The sequence below is a fragment of the Gasterosteus aculeatus genome, chromosome 4 (assembly GCF_964276395.1).
Source record: "Gasterosteus aculeatus chromosome 4, fGasAcu3.hap1.1, whole genome shotgun sequence".
NCBI classification, from domain to species: Eukaryota; Metazoa; Chordata; class Actinopteri; order Perciformes; family Gasterosteidae; genus Gasterosteus; species Gasterosteus aculeatus.
Window position 1 is genome coordinate 16,365,917 of NC_135691.1, and position 16,573 is coordinate 16,382,489.

The following is a 16,573-nucleotide window of genomic DNA, read 5'->3' on the forward strand; positions in this document are numbered from 1 at the left end:
TTTCCCCTGAATTGTATGCGAGTCAAGTATCTTGGTTGTATTTTATGTGTGAAACCGTAACCATAAGTACATCATGTATAGAAGTACATGTGAAATGCAAAAACGGGACCAAGCAATTGTGGTGTGAAAAATGTATTTTATAACAAAATATGAAAACAGCAAAATCCTGGAAGGAAGCTTATGTTTAGAGTCAGCCCTTTAAACATCCATCCATTCTGTGCAAAATAATGTATTCAACAGGTAAACAAGCTGTTGATCTAGTAAAGTCCAACACGAGTAACAAACAATCCAGTTATTCACATATAAAATACAACGGCTCACTAGTGCAGTTTCCCTGACAACGGTCGACAATACAGATTCTCCACAGGAGGTTTTCTGCAACAGGTTCTCAACGCCCTCCTAGTCAAAGTCGTGAATGACGGGGCTGGCTGAGGAGTAGAGCTTCCTCTTCACCAGCCGGTACTCCGGCCTCAGCTTCATCGCTTTGCTTGTGTCAAAGATGTGCCTGAGGGGGGGCCACCCATCCTCCTGGTCTGCCTTGAAGATCAGCGACAGTTCGAATGTCGGGGTGACACTCGGGTCCAGGAAGATGTTCCCCGCGCACATCGGGCCCTCTTTGCCGTCCACGTAGACCTTGATGGAGGCGCCCCGCAGGCCGCACGGCTCACCGGCGGAGGAGCGCACCACGTCTCGGCCCACCCTGGCGGTCATCTGGCGAGGCAGCAGCAACATCTGGCAGCGGAGGGGGGACGCTTTGGCCTCGGTCAGACAGCGCTCGATGCGTCGGGTCACTTCTCGCTGCAGGAGCCGCTCTTCGTGCGCCATTCCGCCGTCTACGTTGGCAACTGTGGACACGTGACAGGTGGAGGAGTTAGAATATGTGCCTCAGACAGAACTTCATTCAATAACACTGCAAGAGAAATGACGTCAGAGAGAAGTCCAGTGAACCTGAACAAAAACAAGAATCTGATCCTCAATACTAACACTTAATCGTTTTCAAAACCACACTAAAATAACTCCTCAGAAAGAAATGTCTTCATGAGCAAAGAGAAGTAGTTTGACCTGCATGAGTTACATCCATCGACTGTTACATCAGCCGATTGATTCCCTCCCTCGGAATAATAAGTTACGAGTATGGTTACGGGTCTCTCGACTAATGTGTAACATTATGATCCGTCCTAAAGAAAACTAGATAAAGTTGTTTTGTTTAAACGTACAGAGCGAGTTGCTGTCCCTCTCGTCGCAGCTGTCCACGCTGCCCCGCCGGCCGCAGCTCGTCTCCCGGTCCGGGGACGTCAGCTGGAGGAAATACTTCCCGATCATCGCGGCGACGCTTCGCTCCTCCGACGGGACGGGCGACGAGTGTCCAAAGAACCGAGCGGAGGTGTCCGGCATCCCGGCGTCCTTCTACGAAGCTCCGGTGTCTCCTCCACGCGTACCGTCGGTGTCTCCTCCATGTATTGACTCGGGTGAGCTTTCCGGCACCGGGCGGGGAGCTCTTTATACCGCAGGTGGGGGCGTGTTGCGTCAGCCCCCCCCCCCGGTGACCCGCCCTCGAGTGGGCGGAGCCTGACTGGTGTTATCGAGAAGGTTCCCGAAATGGCTCACGCAACGTGTCTGGGCATTGCGTCTGGGGTGTGCCGAATGACGTCAGAAAAATCAGTCATATACATACATACATACATACATACCAACATACCAAAAAAGTTAAACAAAATAATTGTATAGTATGTTGAATCGTAATTTAAAAGGCATAAAAGTCATATGGCCTCGAGGAAAATTGAGAAAAGTCATCGAATGGGCCCAAAAATACAGTACAGAATGTTGTAAACTCGTCGTATCATATATATCGACACAAGTGTTTCCCCTCAGTGGGGGGCTTTAGATTCAGAGATGTACAGTGTCGGATTGTTTTTTTCCTTCCTTTCCTTGACTACTGACAGTCGCACATTAGTCATTTATGATGCAACAGAGCCGTAATGAAGGCTGAATTCACCCAAATCCCTGACAGGCTGTGTTGTAATTTACATGAAGCTGAAGCAAAAGTTCAGCCGGGACAAAGCGCTTTGAAGTCCTGTTCATCCTCTCGCTGTGGTCAATCTATTATGCATCTATGCAGAGTGCGCTCCCCGACTCTATGCTGACGTTTGAATTAGTCAGCTTAAATATTCAGCATTGAGAATTACAGAGCTATTGCTCTATATACTTTCTATGGCGGAACGAATTCTCCTAGACAGGCTTCAGGAATACACAATCATCACCGACAATCAATTTGGTTTTAAAAATAAGCGCAGCACCAATTTATGTATAGTCTCTGTGTTTTCTGGATGCGTCAAAAGCTTTTGACAGAATTAATCATTCAAAATTGTTTATAAAACTACAAGAGCGAGAGGTGCCTCCATATCTAATAAGGAATTTTTCACTTCTGGTATTCAAACTGTTGTGTTCAAAAATGAAGAAACGCCAGACGGACAGAGGTCATCGCTGATCAAAAGGTTAAAATCAAATGTATTTAATAAAAGAGATGTGTTGTGGTAAAAAGAACATCTCAGCTGAGGAGCCGCTGGTCTCAGCGACCAACAGGCCCCAGGTCAGTCCTTTGACCCCCATAGTGCCCGTCTGTCGTCTCCACCAGCGAACTCTAGAACAATGGTTCCTACAGGTATTTATACCAATGCTTAAAGGTGTGAAAGTCAGTGTCCACTCCTCTGGGAGTGGTCTTCTGGTGAGTTCAATGTAACTCTGATTTCGAATGACCCTCAGTCAATATCAGTTGTTGTGCAAGTATTACATGCATGCATTCAGGTTGATTACATTACATTAAATACAATCATAACTGTACATTGGTATTATTCTATTACAGTTCCAGAATTACAGTGGTTTTACAATATTGTCATTACTTTATTGATTACAGTTTCAGAATCATGGCTGTATTCTGGTGTACACTATATGCATTTTTATTAATTTTATGAACCGGGTCGTATATTTGTTTCTAATATCCTACAAAACCAAACCATGTGCAGTAGATGGGGTAAGTGTGTATATCCACCCTTATAGCGACCAATTGCGTCTGACAAGTGTCGGGATCTCCGATCCCCCCGAGTTGGTTGATGAGAAGGATCAAGCACGTTGATCAATTAAAGTCAAAAAGTTAACATTTATTTAGAAGAGAAAAAGATTACATGAGCAATTCTCCGCAGATATCTGGCTCTAACTATTGCTTGCAAGCAGGAGGTCAAACACACCAGCACGTATCTCAGCGCTCTGTGTAATGGCGTCTCCGAGCAGTAAGAACGCTTTTATACACATGTGAAGGACATTCTCTGTGCCAGCTACGAGAAGCTGCAAAGCAGGTTGAGATAAGAACCCAGGTGGAGCTGAGGGTAGCACACACACACAAGATCCTCCTCAGTGGCCGGTGCAAATCATAATGGTTGCTGCAACCAAGGAGGATCAACAGCTAAATCCATTCTTTACAAAGCCAAGAGCTTTACTTGGTTCAAAAAGTAAGATACTTGTGTCATATAATCAGGAATGATGATGATGATGTGCAGCGCCAGTGTTGCAAACTGTATGCACAAGCCAGTATGCCTGCACGTAACTTCCTGCTGTGCACATAATGTTAAAACAGCTCTCTCTAGAGCCCACTGTACTTCACACAGCCCGCTTATGGTGCAGCTGCAGTAGAGCAAAGAAGAAAAAGCTCCAGGTGGCATTTAATGATGCTTTTAGAATCCTGCTTAAGCTCCCAAGATGGAAAAGTGCAAGTCATATGTTTGTGGCTCGTGAAGTGCCCACATTTCAGGCTGTCTTGAGGAATTAAAAAATGTCCTAATTTAAATGTCAATTAAATGAATCTGTAAAATGTAATCATCAAGGCCTTAACTAAAGCGTACACAGAGTGATACAAGATATTCTTGTCTGTGCAAACATTGGAACAAATGTCTGACCTTTATGCTTTCGCACTGCATTGCCTTTGTGTTTATCTTTTTATATGCTACAACTCGGGAAATAAAATATATATGCATATATATCAGTTGGGTGCGCATGTTAAATAAAACCAAACATTATTGAAGTGCTGTAATTTTCACCCCTTTACGCCCATTTTTTTTCTACCAGTCCGACAGAGCAGAAATCGGTTTTGGGGTCGACAGGTGGGAGAGCAGCGGTGTTTCTGGCCACACTTGCTGCCGTGTGCCGACCACCACCCACGTGTCTGTGTTAGCTTAGCTAGCATAGCTTAGCCGCACGCCTGTCTAAAAAAAACGAAACCGCGGTGTCCGTGTGGACTTGTTGTGTGGTTCCCTTTACTCCCGTCGGCAATGTAGTCTCAAAATAACTAGTTACGTTGAACGCACCAGGTGATGTCACGTGCCATGGGGCGTGGACGCGGCCTTCCTCACCTTTTTTCCGATCAGCACACCTGTTGGTTTGGAGAAACCGGCGGATCCTCAGCTGAGATGTTCACTTTTTAGCATAACTCAATTTTCTTTATTAAATTATCCATCCATCCATTGTCAGACCGCTTATCCTGCACACAGGGTCGCGGGGGGGCTGGAGTCCATCCCAGCCAACTTCGGGCGATAGACAGAGTACACCCTGGATTGGTCGCCAGCCAATCGCAGGGCAACACAGAGACACACAACCATTCACACTCACATTCACACAACTACGGGCAATTTAAAGTCCCCAATTAACCTGATCCCCAGAGCATGTCTTTGGACTGTGGGAGGAAGCCGGAGAACCCGGAGAGAACCCACGCAGACACGGGGAGAACATGCAGACTCCACACAGAAAGGCCACTGGGTGGAATCGAACCCAGGACCTTCTTGCTGTGAGGCGACAGTGCTAACCACCACGCCACCGTGCCGCCCTTTATTAAATTATTGATTAATAAAATAAAATTACTAAATTCTTTTGATTATAACTTTTCAACCCACAATATCCTTTGTTCATCCGGAGTTTCTTTATTTTTGAACACAACAGTTAATCCACCAGACGAGCAACAAGCTTTTCTTGCGTGGCTTGTACACGTGTGCATCTCCCGTCCCGCCCACCAGGTGGCGCGGTTTGACTGTGAACATCACAGCTGGTTGTCTGCTCTGAAGTATAACACTAAAATAATTACTTCACCATGACTTAAAGACCAACCCACTCGACGGACGTGAGAGCAGACACATGTTAACCTCTCCCGCCTGACTCACCTTCTGTTGAAATCCCCCTGCTGTGACATCACTTCTGATCAACCAATCAAGCGCAGATAGAATGCTGCCAGCAGAGACTTACCACAGAGGAGGAAGCGTCGTTCTGTGGAATGAAGGGGTACTTCGGCGTGAGTGCCGGTATGTGCTCACTACCTTGCCAATAGCCTGTGGGTTATCTGTCACTCGCTCACACAGGTCTGGTGTTATATTTAAACATAGAGCAAATCTGGCCTCTCCCTTTTTCACTAGAACGTCAGAATTTCCCTGGTTCCATGTTTGATGTCGTTTATGGCCAACTAAGGGAATAATCAGTCACTCTTAGAAGGTAAATTTGTACCAGCAATAATCTGTGTTATTCATCTATTGACATCAGTATGTCAGCTGATAGCAGCCTGTGATGTCGGGTTACTGGTGGAGAACAGGTCAGAGCGTTCTGTCACCACAGCCATGACTAAAGCTCACATGTCTGCAGCAGAGTGAGTTTCTTTTTTTCCCAAGTCCTTATCTAACTCGAAGGACCCAAACACCATTATTATGAGTGAAATGATTTACTGAATTGGTCTGGTTACTACTAACAGATTTGATGCTGCTGCTGCCTAAGATACAACTATAATGATAATGCTAATTTAAACAAAAGATCAAGATTTATGTATTTAAAAATATGGAACCTACGTAGTAATATTTCTAAGATATATGTCTGCATGTGTCAGCAGTGCTGGGACCACAGGGGAATGGCCCCCAGGAGGTGGGTCTGTGAAGCCGTTTGGCCAACTGCTGCTTAAAGATGGAAATGTGTGACATAAAATTCAGCCAATCGGCATCCTCAATGGGATTCAGCTACGGGCCGAAGTGGTTTAGCCCGTAGCTCGCGTGTCCTCGTCAGGGGGCGAGTGCAAGCAAAAGAACAAACCCACCTCAGTAACATCTCACCCCCAAGAGCCATTTGAGAGCCGAACTTTGGCGAAGAAACTCCAGGTAAAAGAGCTGAAGATCAACCAGAGTTCACAATGAGACAGCTGACTGGCGGTGAAAGAGAAGCCATGCAAAGCTTCCGTACTGAATTAGCTGTGAGGGTGACAAAAATAAGACTGTCAAAGTGTTATTTACTGCTTTTTTGTGTTGGAATACATGTTACATATTTAACTGCAGTGTAGTAATGTATTTACTGAACATTTAATTGTCTCGCATAAAATCCTTCTTGGATGTTTTGGGAAATGAATCGGATGCCCCAACCTGCAAAATGTTCCACTCGCTGCCACGGAACAAAACGTGCTCATATTACACATGATTACATGTGATGATATTACACTAGTCTGCTGGAAGGTGACACAAAATGGAGAGAGCGCATCTCACAAACAGGGTTGTTTGTTTTTTGTTGTTTCTGAATGAGAAATTACTCATATGTCGTTGACATATTTATTGACCTTATCATCTCAACATATATTTGAAGTCATTTTCTAAACAGTATTCCAACAAGACAAAGAGCCAACTACTACGCTAGTGCTCCCCAAAGCTAACATTGCAGTTTCAGCTGCAGTGCTGCTGTCAGGAGGCGTGTGTGTATGAGTGTGCGCTCATAGGAGACGCAGATAAGCAGTTGTGTTGTCAGGCTTCTTCTAACTCTTCACACAAGTAGATGTTTCTCTTTCTCCATTATCTCTCTGTCTTAAATGTATTTGTGCTTTTACAGCTTTGACTCATTCATTACCGTGTGGGAATATTTCTTACAATATTGTTACATTGAATTGAAATACTATGCATACAACATTTTCACCATTCTTCTCTCCCCATCCATTTGAAAGACTCGTCGTGCTTAGCTAATTGCTGACACAACCTTGAAACTACTGAATGGACCAATATTGGACATAATAACTGGAGGTTTCTAGATTTAGGATAACAAACTCTTCATCCATCCATCCATATTCAAAGCTGCTCATCCTTCAAGACGACATTGTCTACCAAACAAAAGCTTCAGGGTTTTCCGGATGCTTCAACACACACACTAATTGAATTTCAATACCGGGACCTGATCCACATTCATCTACACACTCAGCCATTTCTAGATACATAGACGATTGTATATGTTATACAGTATATGATTATTCATCTCAGCAAATATTTGCATTTATCAAACCTCTATGAATTCACACACACACACACACACGGAAAGAGATAATAGACTGAAGATGAATCACTTGCGCAGTGGAAATGTCGTTTTTCCTTGAAAGAGGTCGGTGTTCTCAACAGGTTCCCTCAGAGGCTGCGGTTCCTCCAGGCTGAACATGAGCGTAGGCTCCCTGCTCATTGGATCAGAGTGGTAATAGTTACCACTCATGGGGGGTAACGGTAACCTGGCGGAGCACTCGGCATGACCCGATTCCCTTCTGGGGGGGTGCACGGTCTCCTGCGTAGGAGGCGGGGCGAGGCAGAACTCTTCTTTCTCCTGCTGCTGCAGGTGTGTGAGGATGGCTTTGGACAGGAGGTGGGGCTCGTCCTCCTGCTCATCTATAAGAAGAAGAGGATACGATCTATGTTCGGTTTCAGAACAAAGATCCACAGATAACTGGAGCAAAGCCATTAAAGCTCCTAGTAGATACTTTGACCTCCGCTCAGTTAAACACTGTGCAGCAAAATGTCTGCGTATCAACGAAGCCTAGACTAAAAACACAGAAGCCGCAACTTAATCAATAAATATGCAAATCCTGACTGTCGAACCCCGGGGAAGCGGATGAACTGAAAGCTGAAATCCCCTTCAAAGCAGTGTGTCTTTTGCCACCAGGTGTGCGTAAGATGCCGTCATACCATTAAGCAGAATGAGTCGGTAGCGGTTGCGACACTCCAGCGAGCGCTCCAGTATTTCCTGCAGAGTTCTGTAGAAGAGCAGGACCTGCTGTCGGCGCTCAGGCTCCCCGAAACCAGCGTTGCTCTCTTGGGACATGCTGTGCAGCGTCAGAAGAGGCGTTGCATACTCCACCACACACTTAGGGACCTGTTTACGCACACACACAGACACACACACACACACACACACACACACACACACATACACAGACATTACAGGGACAAATCGTCTGTAAAAGCTTGTGGGACTCCGTCACCAGAAAAGGGACATTGTCCATGTTTCCCATGTACACGGGACAGTTTCTGTGCTTTACAGAAGCAGACCGCCATGTTGGACCATCATTCATCTGTGGGGAAAAGTGCTTCTTTTATATTCAAATGTGTGTATGGTGTCATTTCATTTAATGGAAATAAATTCTAATCAATTCAGGAAATCAATCAATTCAAAGCTAGAAATATGTATTAATCCAGGGTCTGAGGACTCATTTCTGTTAAAACAGGCTCAAAGTGTTTTCTCATCTTTCATAAGTCACACACACTTTAAAGTATACAAAGTAGCAGTAGGCTACATGTAATTGATTATATATTTATATAAATATCATTGGAACATAAACACAGATGCATTAAGATGTATGAAACCGTATTAATGTTCCTAATAATATGTTTAGTTGACGCACATACTACTCTACTGTTTTACATAATTGAAAAATGAATGTCTGAAATGAAATGGGATCCGGTTTAAGAATAGCAGAAAAACATCAGGAAATGTGTTTACAAAGTCTGCTCTGACGAATCTATGGTAAGAAGTCGACGAACACACAAATAAACACCTCCGGCTCATGAATGGATTTGTATACAAATGATCATTTCATGAGTGAAGAATTCCCTTAAGGACATTGCTATTTCCAGAGTTCAAAGGGCAAACATACATCTTCACCCTATTCAGCTAATTCTGTGTGGTGACGGCCATAACACCATCGCTTTCATATAATTGGTGCCTATTTTTGGTCTAACTTGAAACTGGGCTTTCATCCACCCCAAACTTCCTTTCCTTCGACTACAGAGGCGGTTTTGAGTACAATCGCTCTTTGCCACATCAAACATATTGAATATGGAGCACATTGATGTGCCATCATGAAATATTGAAAAAAATAGACAGAAACAGCCCCTCGAGTCTGTCACTTCCCTGCAACTCTCTTTCTCTGTCGCATTTCTGCTGTGCAGTCTTTACAAATCCGATCAAAGGAGAAGATGTCGGCTCTAAGTCTAAGACGCTCGGTGGCCTTATTGACTGAATATTTCTGCAGTGCACCTGAGAGACATGTCTGAATATAATCAGATTAATGATTATCTTAAACCTTGTACATTCTTCAGTTTCAGATTTACGATCGATCATTTAAAATACTACAGGTACACAGATGTGAGATAGAAGGCTGAACTGTGGTATTTCCTCCCTTTTTGAATGGATAAAAAGCACACAGCTGTTATTTCATGTGGGAAAGCTCTTCAGTGTCATTCTGTAAGTGTTATTTTAGAGCCCCGCCTACCTTCCCATTCTCGTCCAATACTCTGTAGACGCTGTGCTTGTAGACCCGCCTCCTGACGCCCGCCACGTCTATATTGTTGTTGGGCAGGTTGCCGTGGAAATGGATGTTGTCGTCCTCGTCCTCCAGCTTGTGAGAAATGTTGGCGTTGAGAGGTATGAGGATGAGGAGCTTCCTGGAGCCACGACCCCAGGGGGCCTCGTGGGTGTCGTGGCAAAATGCTGTGATCGAGTCCTCCAAACCTGAACGGACACACACACACGCACACACACACACAAATTAAATAGATCATTTAGTCCAACCGACGGCTTTACAAATGATGTTTTAGACGTTACTGACGTGGCAGCACCAGTCGCAGGTAGCCCAGGTAGAAGGACCAGGCCAGGCCGTGGGCCACGTTCATCTTTCTCCCCTCGCACATGTCCGATACCTCCACCTCCGACGGACCCTGCACACCAACAGAAACATACAGAAATGTGTCACAACACCTCACTTCTGCTCAGGATCTGTTTTAGAAAAGGCCATCAGGGACCCCCTGCTGCCCGTTCCTATCCAGGACCTGTGTTGGGTTATAAAGGACTATGTGTAATCAGGATTACAAAAAAATATCAATAAACGCAAAAAACAATGTTTGAAAAAAAACAGTATTTATAGTTTGATTGTCAAAGATCACTTGAATACACCAATTTAAACAATGTTTCACTGTTTTGTTCTCAGGTTGTTGTTGACCTAACTGTTATTGAGTTATTGAGTTTTTATTTCCTTTAACTTACTTTGAAAATTCAGCAATGAAAATGTTAAGCAATAGTTTATCTTTTCGTTCCCACATGTTGAAGAACAAACACAGCATACCTGTAGTTTGAGTAATGGGCTGTTTTCCTGAAGGTAATCTAACATGCAAACTGTAAATGCTAAATATGAATATAATTGAACAGGACAGAGAAAACTCGAGCTTGTAGTTTATGCAATGATTCAGAGGGACGGTGAGCTTTGTTCAGAAATATACAGCAATTCTTTGAGGACAGTGTTGTGGTGGTTCTCGCTGATGAAGTTATATTTGGAGCCTATTTTTACTCTAGAAATGCCACAATAATTACAATCAACTGAGGCTTCGAGAAGTGTTCTTACTAAAGAACTGTTTTGTCTGCTATGGTGCTCTTATGCTAAAATGAGGCTATTTGTCACTTCCACCGTGATGCTCTGAGCTGTAATAATATACAAAAACTCTCAACTGAAGACCATTCTGATAAAACCAATGATGTAAATTGATTGGGATGCTGAAAAGGGGAAGAGAGAATCACTCTCTTTTTTTCTAGTTGTCTGGAGCAGGAGGAACTTTATGTTTTACTTTTACTTTCACTTTTACAGTTACAGTATACTGGTTTTACAATCTAGTCCCAAGCGATTAGGCAACTTGTTTTATGAGTTTAATCCGGCAAACAGGCCCGTAAACTTGTTTGCCTTGTTGTGTTTGCTGAGGGTAAAGTTAAGTAAGTAAGTAAGTAAGACAACGTAACTATAGTCTGATTTTTCAAATGCATTCTGGGCTGATTTAGGTGATGCTGATACATGGAATCCATTACTACCCAGCGCTGATGTCGGAGGGCCGTGTTGGCTGTGTGCTAGAAGCGTTTGGGACAAATCTGTGACACTGATTCCTTAAACTGAGTAATAAATCACCACTGTCACTGAAAGGATCTGGATCTCCCGGGAGGAGGTTCCCCTTTAAAAGCCTATTGAGAGACCAAAGACAGATGGACTATCATGTTTAAAGTGGTTGGCTGTTCAGTTTCAAACACGCAGTGCCTGAGTGATGCACTTAAAAACAGGTTTATCACCAGCTGCAACCGCACATACAACTGGATTGAGTAAAGTGTTTTGTGTCCACCACATTGTGTGTGTGTGTGTGTGTGTGTGTGTGTGTGTGTGTGTGTGTGTGTGTGTGTGTGGGCAGGTAGGACAGGTAGGACAGGTGTCTGATTAAAGGGACATGACTGCAGGGCTGCTAACCACACTTATGTGTGGATAAATGAGATCTGAGACGATGTGTTGAACAAACGCTGGTCTCATTCCTCTTTTCTAAAACCATCCATCCATCCATCCATCGTCAAACCGCTTATCCTGCACACAGGGTCGCGGGGGGGCTGGAGTCCATCCCAGCCAACTTCGGGCGATAGACAGGGTACATCCTGGATTGGTCGCCAGCCAATCACAGGGCTACACGGAAACATACAACCATTCACACTCACATTCACACATCTACGGGCAATTTAAAGTCCCCAATCAACCTGATCTTTTCTAAAACCTGTTTGATTATTATTATTATATTTTTAACACACATCAGAGACATGTTGCTCTGACAGTTAGTGAAGCAAAACCTGACACTGCGAAAAAATAGTTATTTTTAGTATTTTTTTAACATTGTCCTGAAAATGGTTTATAGTAGTTTCTTAAGTATGAACGAGGTCACTATGTCCTAGATGCAAACTCGTTCTAGTTACATTGTCCCAAAACTGCCATGTAGTCCTGAACTTTAAGAACTTTAAGAAGACATTAAGAGATGTCTAAATGCTCATTTGCAGGCCGTAACCATGTTGCGGCCTATTCATTGCAAATCACTTACAAAACAAGTAACAAAACATGCTATTTTACAGCTTTCATTTGTCGTGGAAGCGAAAGACGCCCCAAACTAACAAAGGCTTTGGTGTTTGAGTGTCAGGTGTCAGCCTCACCAGGACTCCCAGGCTTTTGAAAAGAGCGTAAAGCACTGAGGTCAGGATGAGGAGTTTCCAGCATTGGCCCTTGTTTGACAAGGGCTGTCCCGCCACGTAGAGCAGGAGGCCTGCCAGCGCCGCAGCCAGCAGAGTCCCCCCCCCAAGCCCACAGGCTGGCAGCACGCGACTCAGCAGCCTCTGGCCTCTGTACCTGGTGAAAGCAGGAGGAAACAGGTTGATCCCGTTACCTGTGTGGCAGTTTTGCAAATCGGTGGTGATACTATCTTTCCCATTACAGACTTTTGAAGCACAGCAGCTGCGTTCTCGTGATGTCGCAACATTATTTAAAGACCGGGGGTCACATGCCACACAAAAATTCATCTTTTCTAATGAAGTAATGCGTTTGTGTTCTCTAAGCCAAGGCTTCAGAAAGACTTTGATTGACAGATCCAATCACCTAAAAATGTTTGGGGGAAAAGTACGTGCCAATACAATTTTTATGATTAACGATGCACAAAAGGAGATTGTGAGAAGGTCAATTGACTCTGAATGGTTCTCAACCTGCCCGGGGCTTGTGCCTACCGGGACTAACATCGCTAACACCGCTAACGGCGGCAAATGGGATGACGCAGGGGTAACCGAAAGGCGGATGCTACGCTTTCGTGAGAGCAAAGCGTACCGTCGGCTTTCAGCTGAGGCTAACGTACTTCTGACAATACGCACTACTGATGAACCAAACCCTTTTCTCTCACCTCGTATTTGAATGGTTTAGCACCTCCTCTGCCATCAGGCAGATCCCGTGCAGCAGAGGGCCGAGTGTCAGGATGAGGATTACCATGGCGACCCATCCAAAGAACTTTTCAGGAGACAGGAACACGTTGCCTCCTATCGCCGTGGCCGTCAGCACCACAGCACACGCCTTGGGCAGAGTCCCTCTAGGACGAGGGATGAGAGCGTCCTGTTCTCGAAGGCGAAGCATCTTCGAAGGGGACAAGACCCCCCGTTTCAGAGTTGTGTTACATGTATCGATCTCTAGGTGCAAAGCGACACTTCAACCAGAACGCTGCTCATGGAAGATGAAACTGTTGATTGAGAGATATAGCTGCGTTGAATGTTTCCTGTAAACCGAATTTTGGACATTTAAGGTTTCAGGCAAAAAGAAATGACATAAAAAACACAATTTAGTCCTCACAAACTCATCATCTGCTGTATCTATAAGAACTATGCTTCTCACAGTGGCTCCATGTGAACAAATCAACCAAAACATGATTTTTTTAAGGAAAGGTACTGAAACAAAGTCACAACACATTTCCCGTATTAATTCTTGATAGACCCGAAGGTGTTGCATAAAGAAATCGATCTGAACAGAGGAAGGACAGTGTGAATGCCTGTATTTGTTCTCCTCTCTGTCTGTGTTGGTTTAATACTCCTGTGAAGGATGTGCTTGATATTGATATTGATATTGATTGTAAAGCCTCTCCTCTTCTCTGGTTACATGATGGAGAGAAAGTCGTGTTGCGCCCTATTTTGCATCTGCTTCAATTGTGTGGGTCAATTCTGCACACAACATATATTTGAGGTATATTTGTCCTGAGATACAGGAGATCATTCCTGCCCAGTGCAATAACACTTTACAATAAATCATTCCTGGCTAAATAATGACAATAACAACCCTGTACTGCTGTGATGTTGCTGCTCTTCGTCTTCCTCTTCTCCTTTTCCAAAATGTCCCTCTTGAGGGATCAATAAAGTATCTATCTATCTATCTATCTATCTATCTACAAATTATTATTATTGTCTCTTAAGGTTATACTTTTGTTTCAGTTTTAGTTTATTTAATTTAATTTAATTTAATAATTTAATATTTTTATCTTATTATATTGTATATAATGTGTATCTTTTTATTCTATTTTCTTCCCTGTACATGCTGCTGTGATACCAAAATTTCCCTCTTGAGGGATCAATAAAGTATCTATCTATCTATCTATCTATCTATCTATCTATCTATCTATCTATCTATCTATCTATCTATCTATCTATCTATCTATCTATCTATCTATCTATTATCTATCTATCTATCTATCTATCTTCTCAGTTTCTGGTGATTCTTTACCAAAAGCCCCTTGACGTAAATTTGTGACGTTGGGCTAGATCGGGGTGGGCAAACTTTTTGGCTCAGGGGCCACATTGACTTTAAAATTTGACAGAAGGGCCGGCGAGTATCAGATGGATAGAGAGTGTTTGTGTGAACCAATATAAATTATAAGTAAAAGGCAATAACTAAAAAGTAAACAGAACTTACATTTTTACATTACATTGCATTTCAGTAGGAAGAGTGTTGTTGGTCCCCCTTTTTTGCCGGTGCATGAAAGTTTGGTGTCAGCTTTGTTGTGGCAATTCTCAAGACAGATAACTGTGATCTGTGGCGTGATATGTTGGTTTTCATCACGCTGAACGTCTGCTCACACACGTAAGTAGAGCCAAACAACACCAGCATCCTCTGTGCCATCCTCCTTATGTTTGCAAACTTAGCTTTGCTTAGTGAAGCATTGAATTCAGCCAGGTTAAGGGGGTTGAACTTTGAGTTCCAATTCCAAGTCAACTTGGCTTTGAAGGCTCTCACATTTGTGTAAATCTCATGCACAACCTGATCTTTCCCTTGTAGCTTCATGTTCAGCTCATTCATGTGTGTCAGTATGTCCACAGCAAAAGCAAAATCACAAAGTCAATCTGCGTCGCTCAGCTCTGGAAAACCATCAGCTTTCCCGATTATTATATTATATATATGTGACATGAGCGCGCAGGGCAGCGCAGTCCCGTGGGTCCCGTTGCCGTCATCGTGCTTCGGCAAACACAAGTCGGGAACGGAGAAGTGTTACAGCGGTCTTTACTATAATTTATAATTCACAATACTCGGCGGGCCAGATCAACTTGACCATTAAGGTCACCTGACATGGCAGCACAAAAAAAACCTTATGCGAGACACATTTGGACTTTTGTAAAAACAGAAAATTTGCACAACGGACGAATCTTTTTTTTACATGCGTGTTCTCTTCCTATCGATAGTCACATCAAGATACACTACCAAGAAATAAAAAAACATTCATGGAAAATTCCACTATCACGAAGAAGAATTAAATGTATAACGAAAACTCACCACAGTGTGTACGGTCTGATACTAATGAGAGCTTTGTCCTTCTATCCTCCGTCTGCCACTCCTCTCTCTCCACCCTTTAAACATCATCCAACACTTTCACTTTCGATTAATGGCATATTGGCTGTTTCCCGGCATTCAAAGCAGGTAGAAAAAGGGAGTGGAAGGTAACCTTCATGAAAGAGGAAGTTTGCATGATGTAACTATCAATCCTTTTGTAATAAAATAAAAAATAATACTAGACGGACAGTTCAAATGGGCAATTCTTTCACAATATAGGGGTTGCAGATTATTTTTTCTGCTCTCTTTTGTTAAGCCATTTGGATATCAAAGTGAAAACCTTCAATATACAGGTGAAATTAGTTAACAAAAACCGATAGGATGGTTTATTGAACTGAGGTCAGGACTGACTGGTGCACACCGATTGGTAAACTGTCATCACTGGCTATTTCCACATATGTCCATTACTTCTATCTAGATGGCGCATAGCTTCACATTTCAAAAGTTCATCCCTTTAATTCTTTAGTGAGCTGTTTCAACTACCATGAACTCTTGTTAACTACGTTAATGTCTATTTGGATGAACTGCTACACATGCTACACATGCCTTTCATATAACAGCTGACTACACAATGACAGTTTCTCATTTTTCACTTAATTAACTCCCTCCGTTAGTTCCTCATGTTCCGTTTTGCAGCTACAGAGGTCATGTCCTCAGGTCCCTGGGAATGTGAGACTGTGTCCTTGGTAACCTTCTTGCCGGTTAAAACAAGACATGAAGTGGCGCTTATATTATTCTACGTATATTAATTGACTGTTTTTCACTGGTTATTTTAACATTTCTAGACTTTATTGTATGAAAAATTGAACGTAAATAAAATGTAGAGATTTACTTACACCAAAACAAAAACCTGTCTTAAAGGAAGATTACAAAATAAAATGTCCCTTACTGATAGGGTTTGGAGCCCCCATTGTCATCTCTCATGTCATTCATTTCTGCAAGAACATCTAGTTTATCAAGATATACTAAATATCAACTAGTTTTGATGAAGCATTTCTCGTCATGAGGCAGTTGTTGTGCGTTGTCATTTGTAGCCATGGAGCAAAGGAGTGACGA

At 43.2% G+C, this 16,573-nt stretch overlaps 2 protein-coding genes across 4 annotated transcripts; both read right to left on the reverse strand.

The window, feature by feature from the left end:
* Window positions 1-116: 116 nt before the first annotated feature.
* On the reverse strand, window positions 117-1,630 carry LOC120817054 (DNA damage-inducible transcript 4-like protein). The gene is made up of 2 exons (XM_040172821.2): window positions 1,218-1,630; window positions 117-845 (listed from the first exon to the last, which is right to left on the reverse strand). Exons 1-2 carry the CDS (start codon window positions 1,393-1,395, stop codon window positions 400-402), a joined length of 624 nt encoding a protein of 207 aa, XP_040028755.2. The 5' UTR covers window positions 1,396-1,630; the 3' UTR covers window positions 117-399.
* Window positions 1,631-6,606: 4,976 nt separating this feature from the next.
* On the reverse strand, window positions 6,607-15,560 carry sting1 (stimulator of interferon response cGAMP interactor 1). Of its 3 annotated transcripts, none has more exons than XM_040174052.2 (7): window positions 15,461-15,560; window positions 13,056-13,421; window positions 12,322-12,514; window positions 9,929-10,037; window positions 9,593-9,831; window positions 8,007-8,193; window positions 6,607-7,709 (listed from the first exon to the last, which is right to left on the reverse strand). In XM_040174052.2, the coding sequence occupies exons 2-7, from the start codon at window positions 13,280-13,282 to the stop codon at window positions 7,396-7,398; spliced, it is 1,269 nt and encodes a 422-aa protein (XP_040029986.2). In that variant the 5' UTR covers window positions 13,283-13,421; window positions 15,461-15,560; the 3' UTR covers window positions 6,607-7,395. The 3 variants fall into 3 exon arrangements, with proteins under 3 accessions (XP_040029986.2, XP_040029988.2, XP_077957655.1); XM_040174054.2 differs by having other exon boundaries at window positions 13,056-13,282; window positions 15,461-15,550; XM_078101529.1 differs by having other exon boundaries at window positions 14,606-15,472.
* Window positions 15,561-16,573: the final 1,013 nt, after the last annotated feature.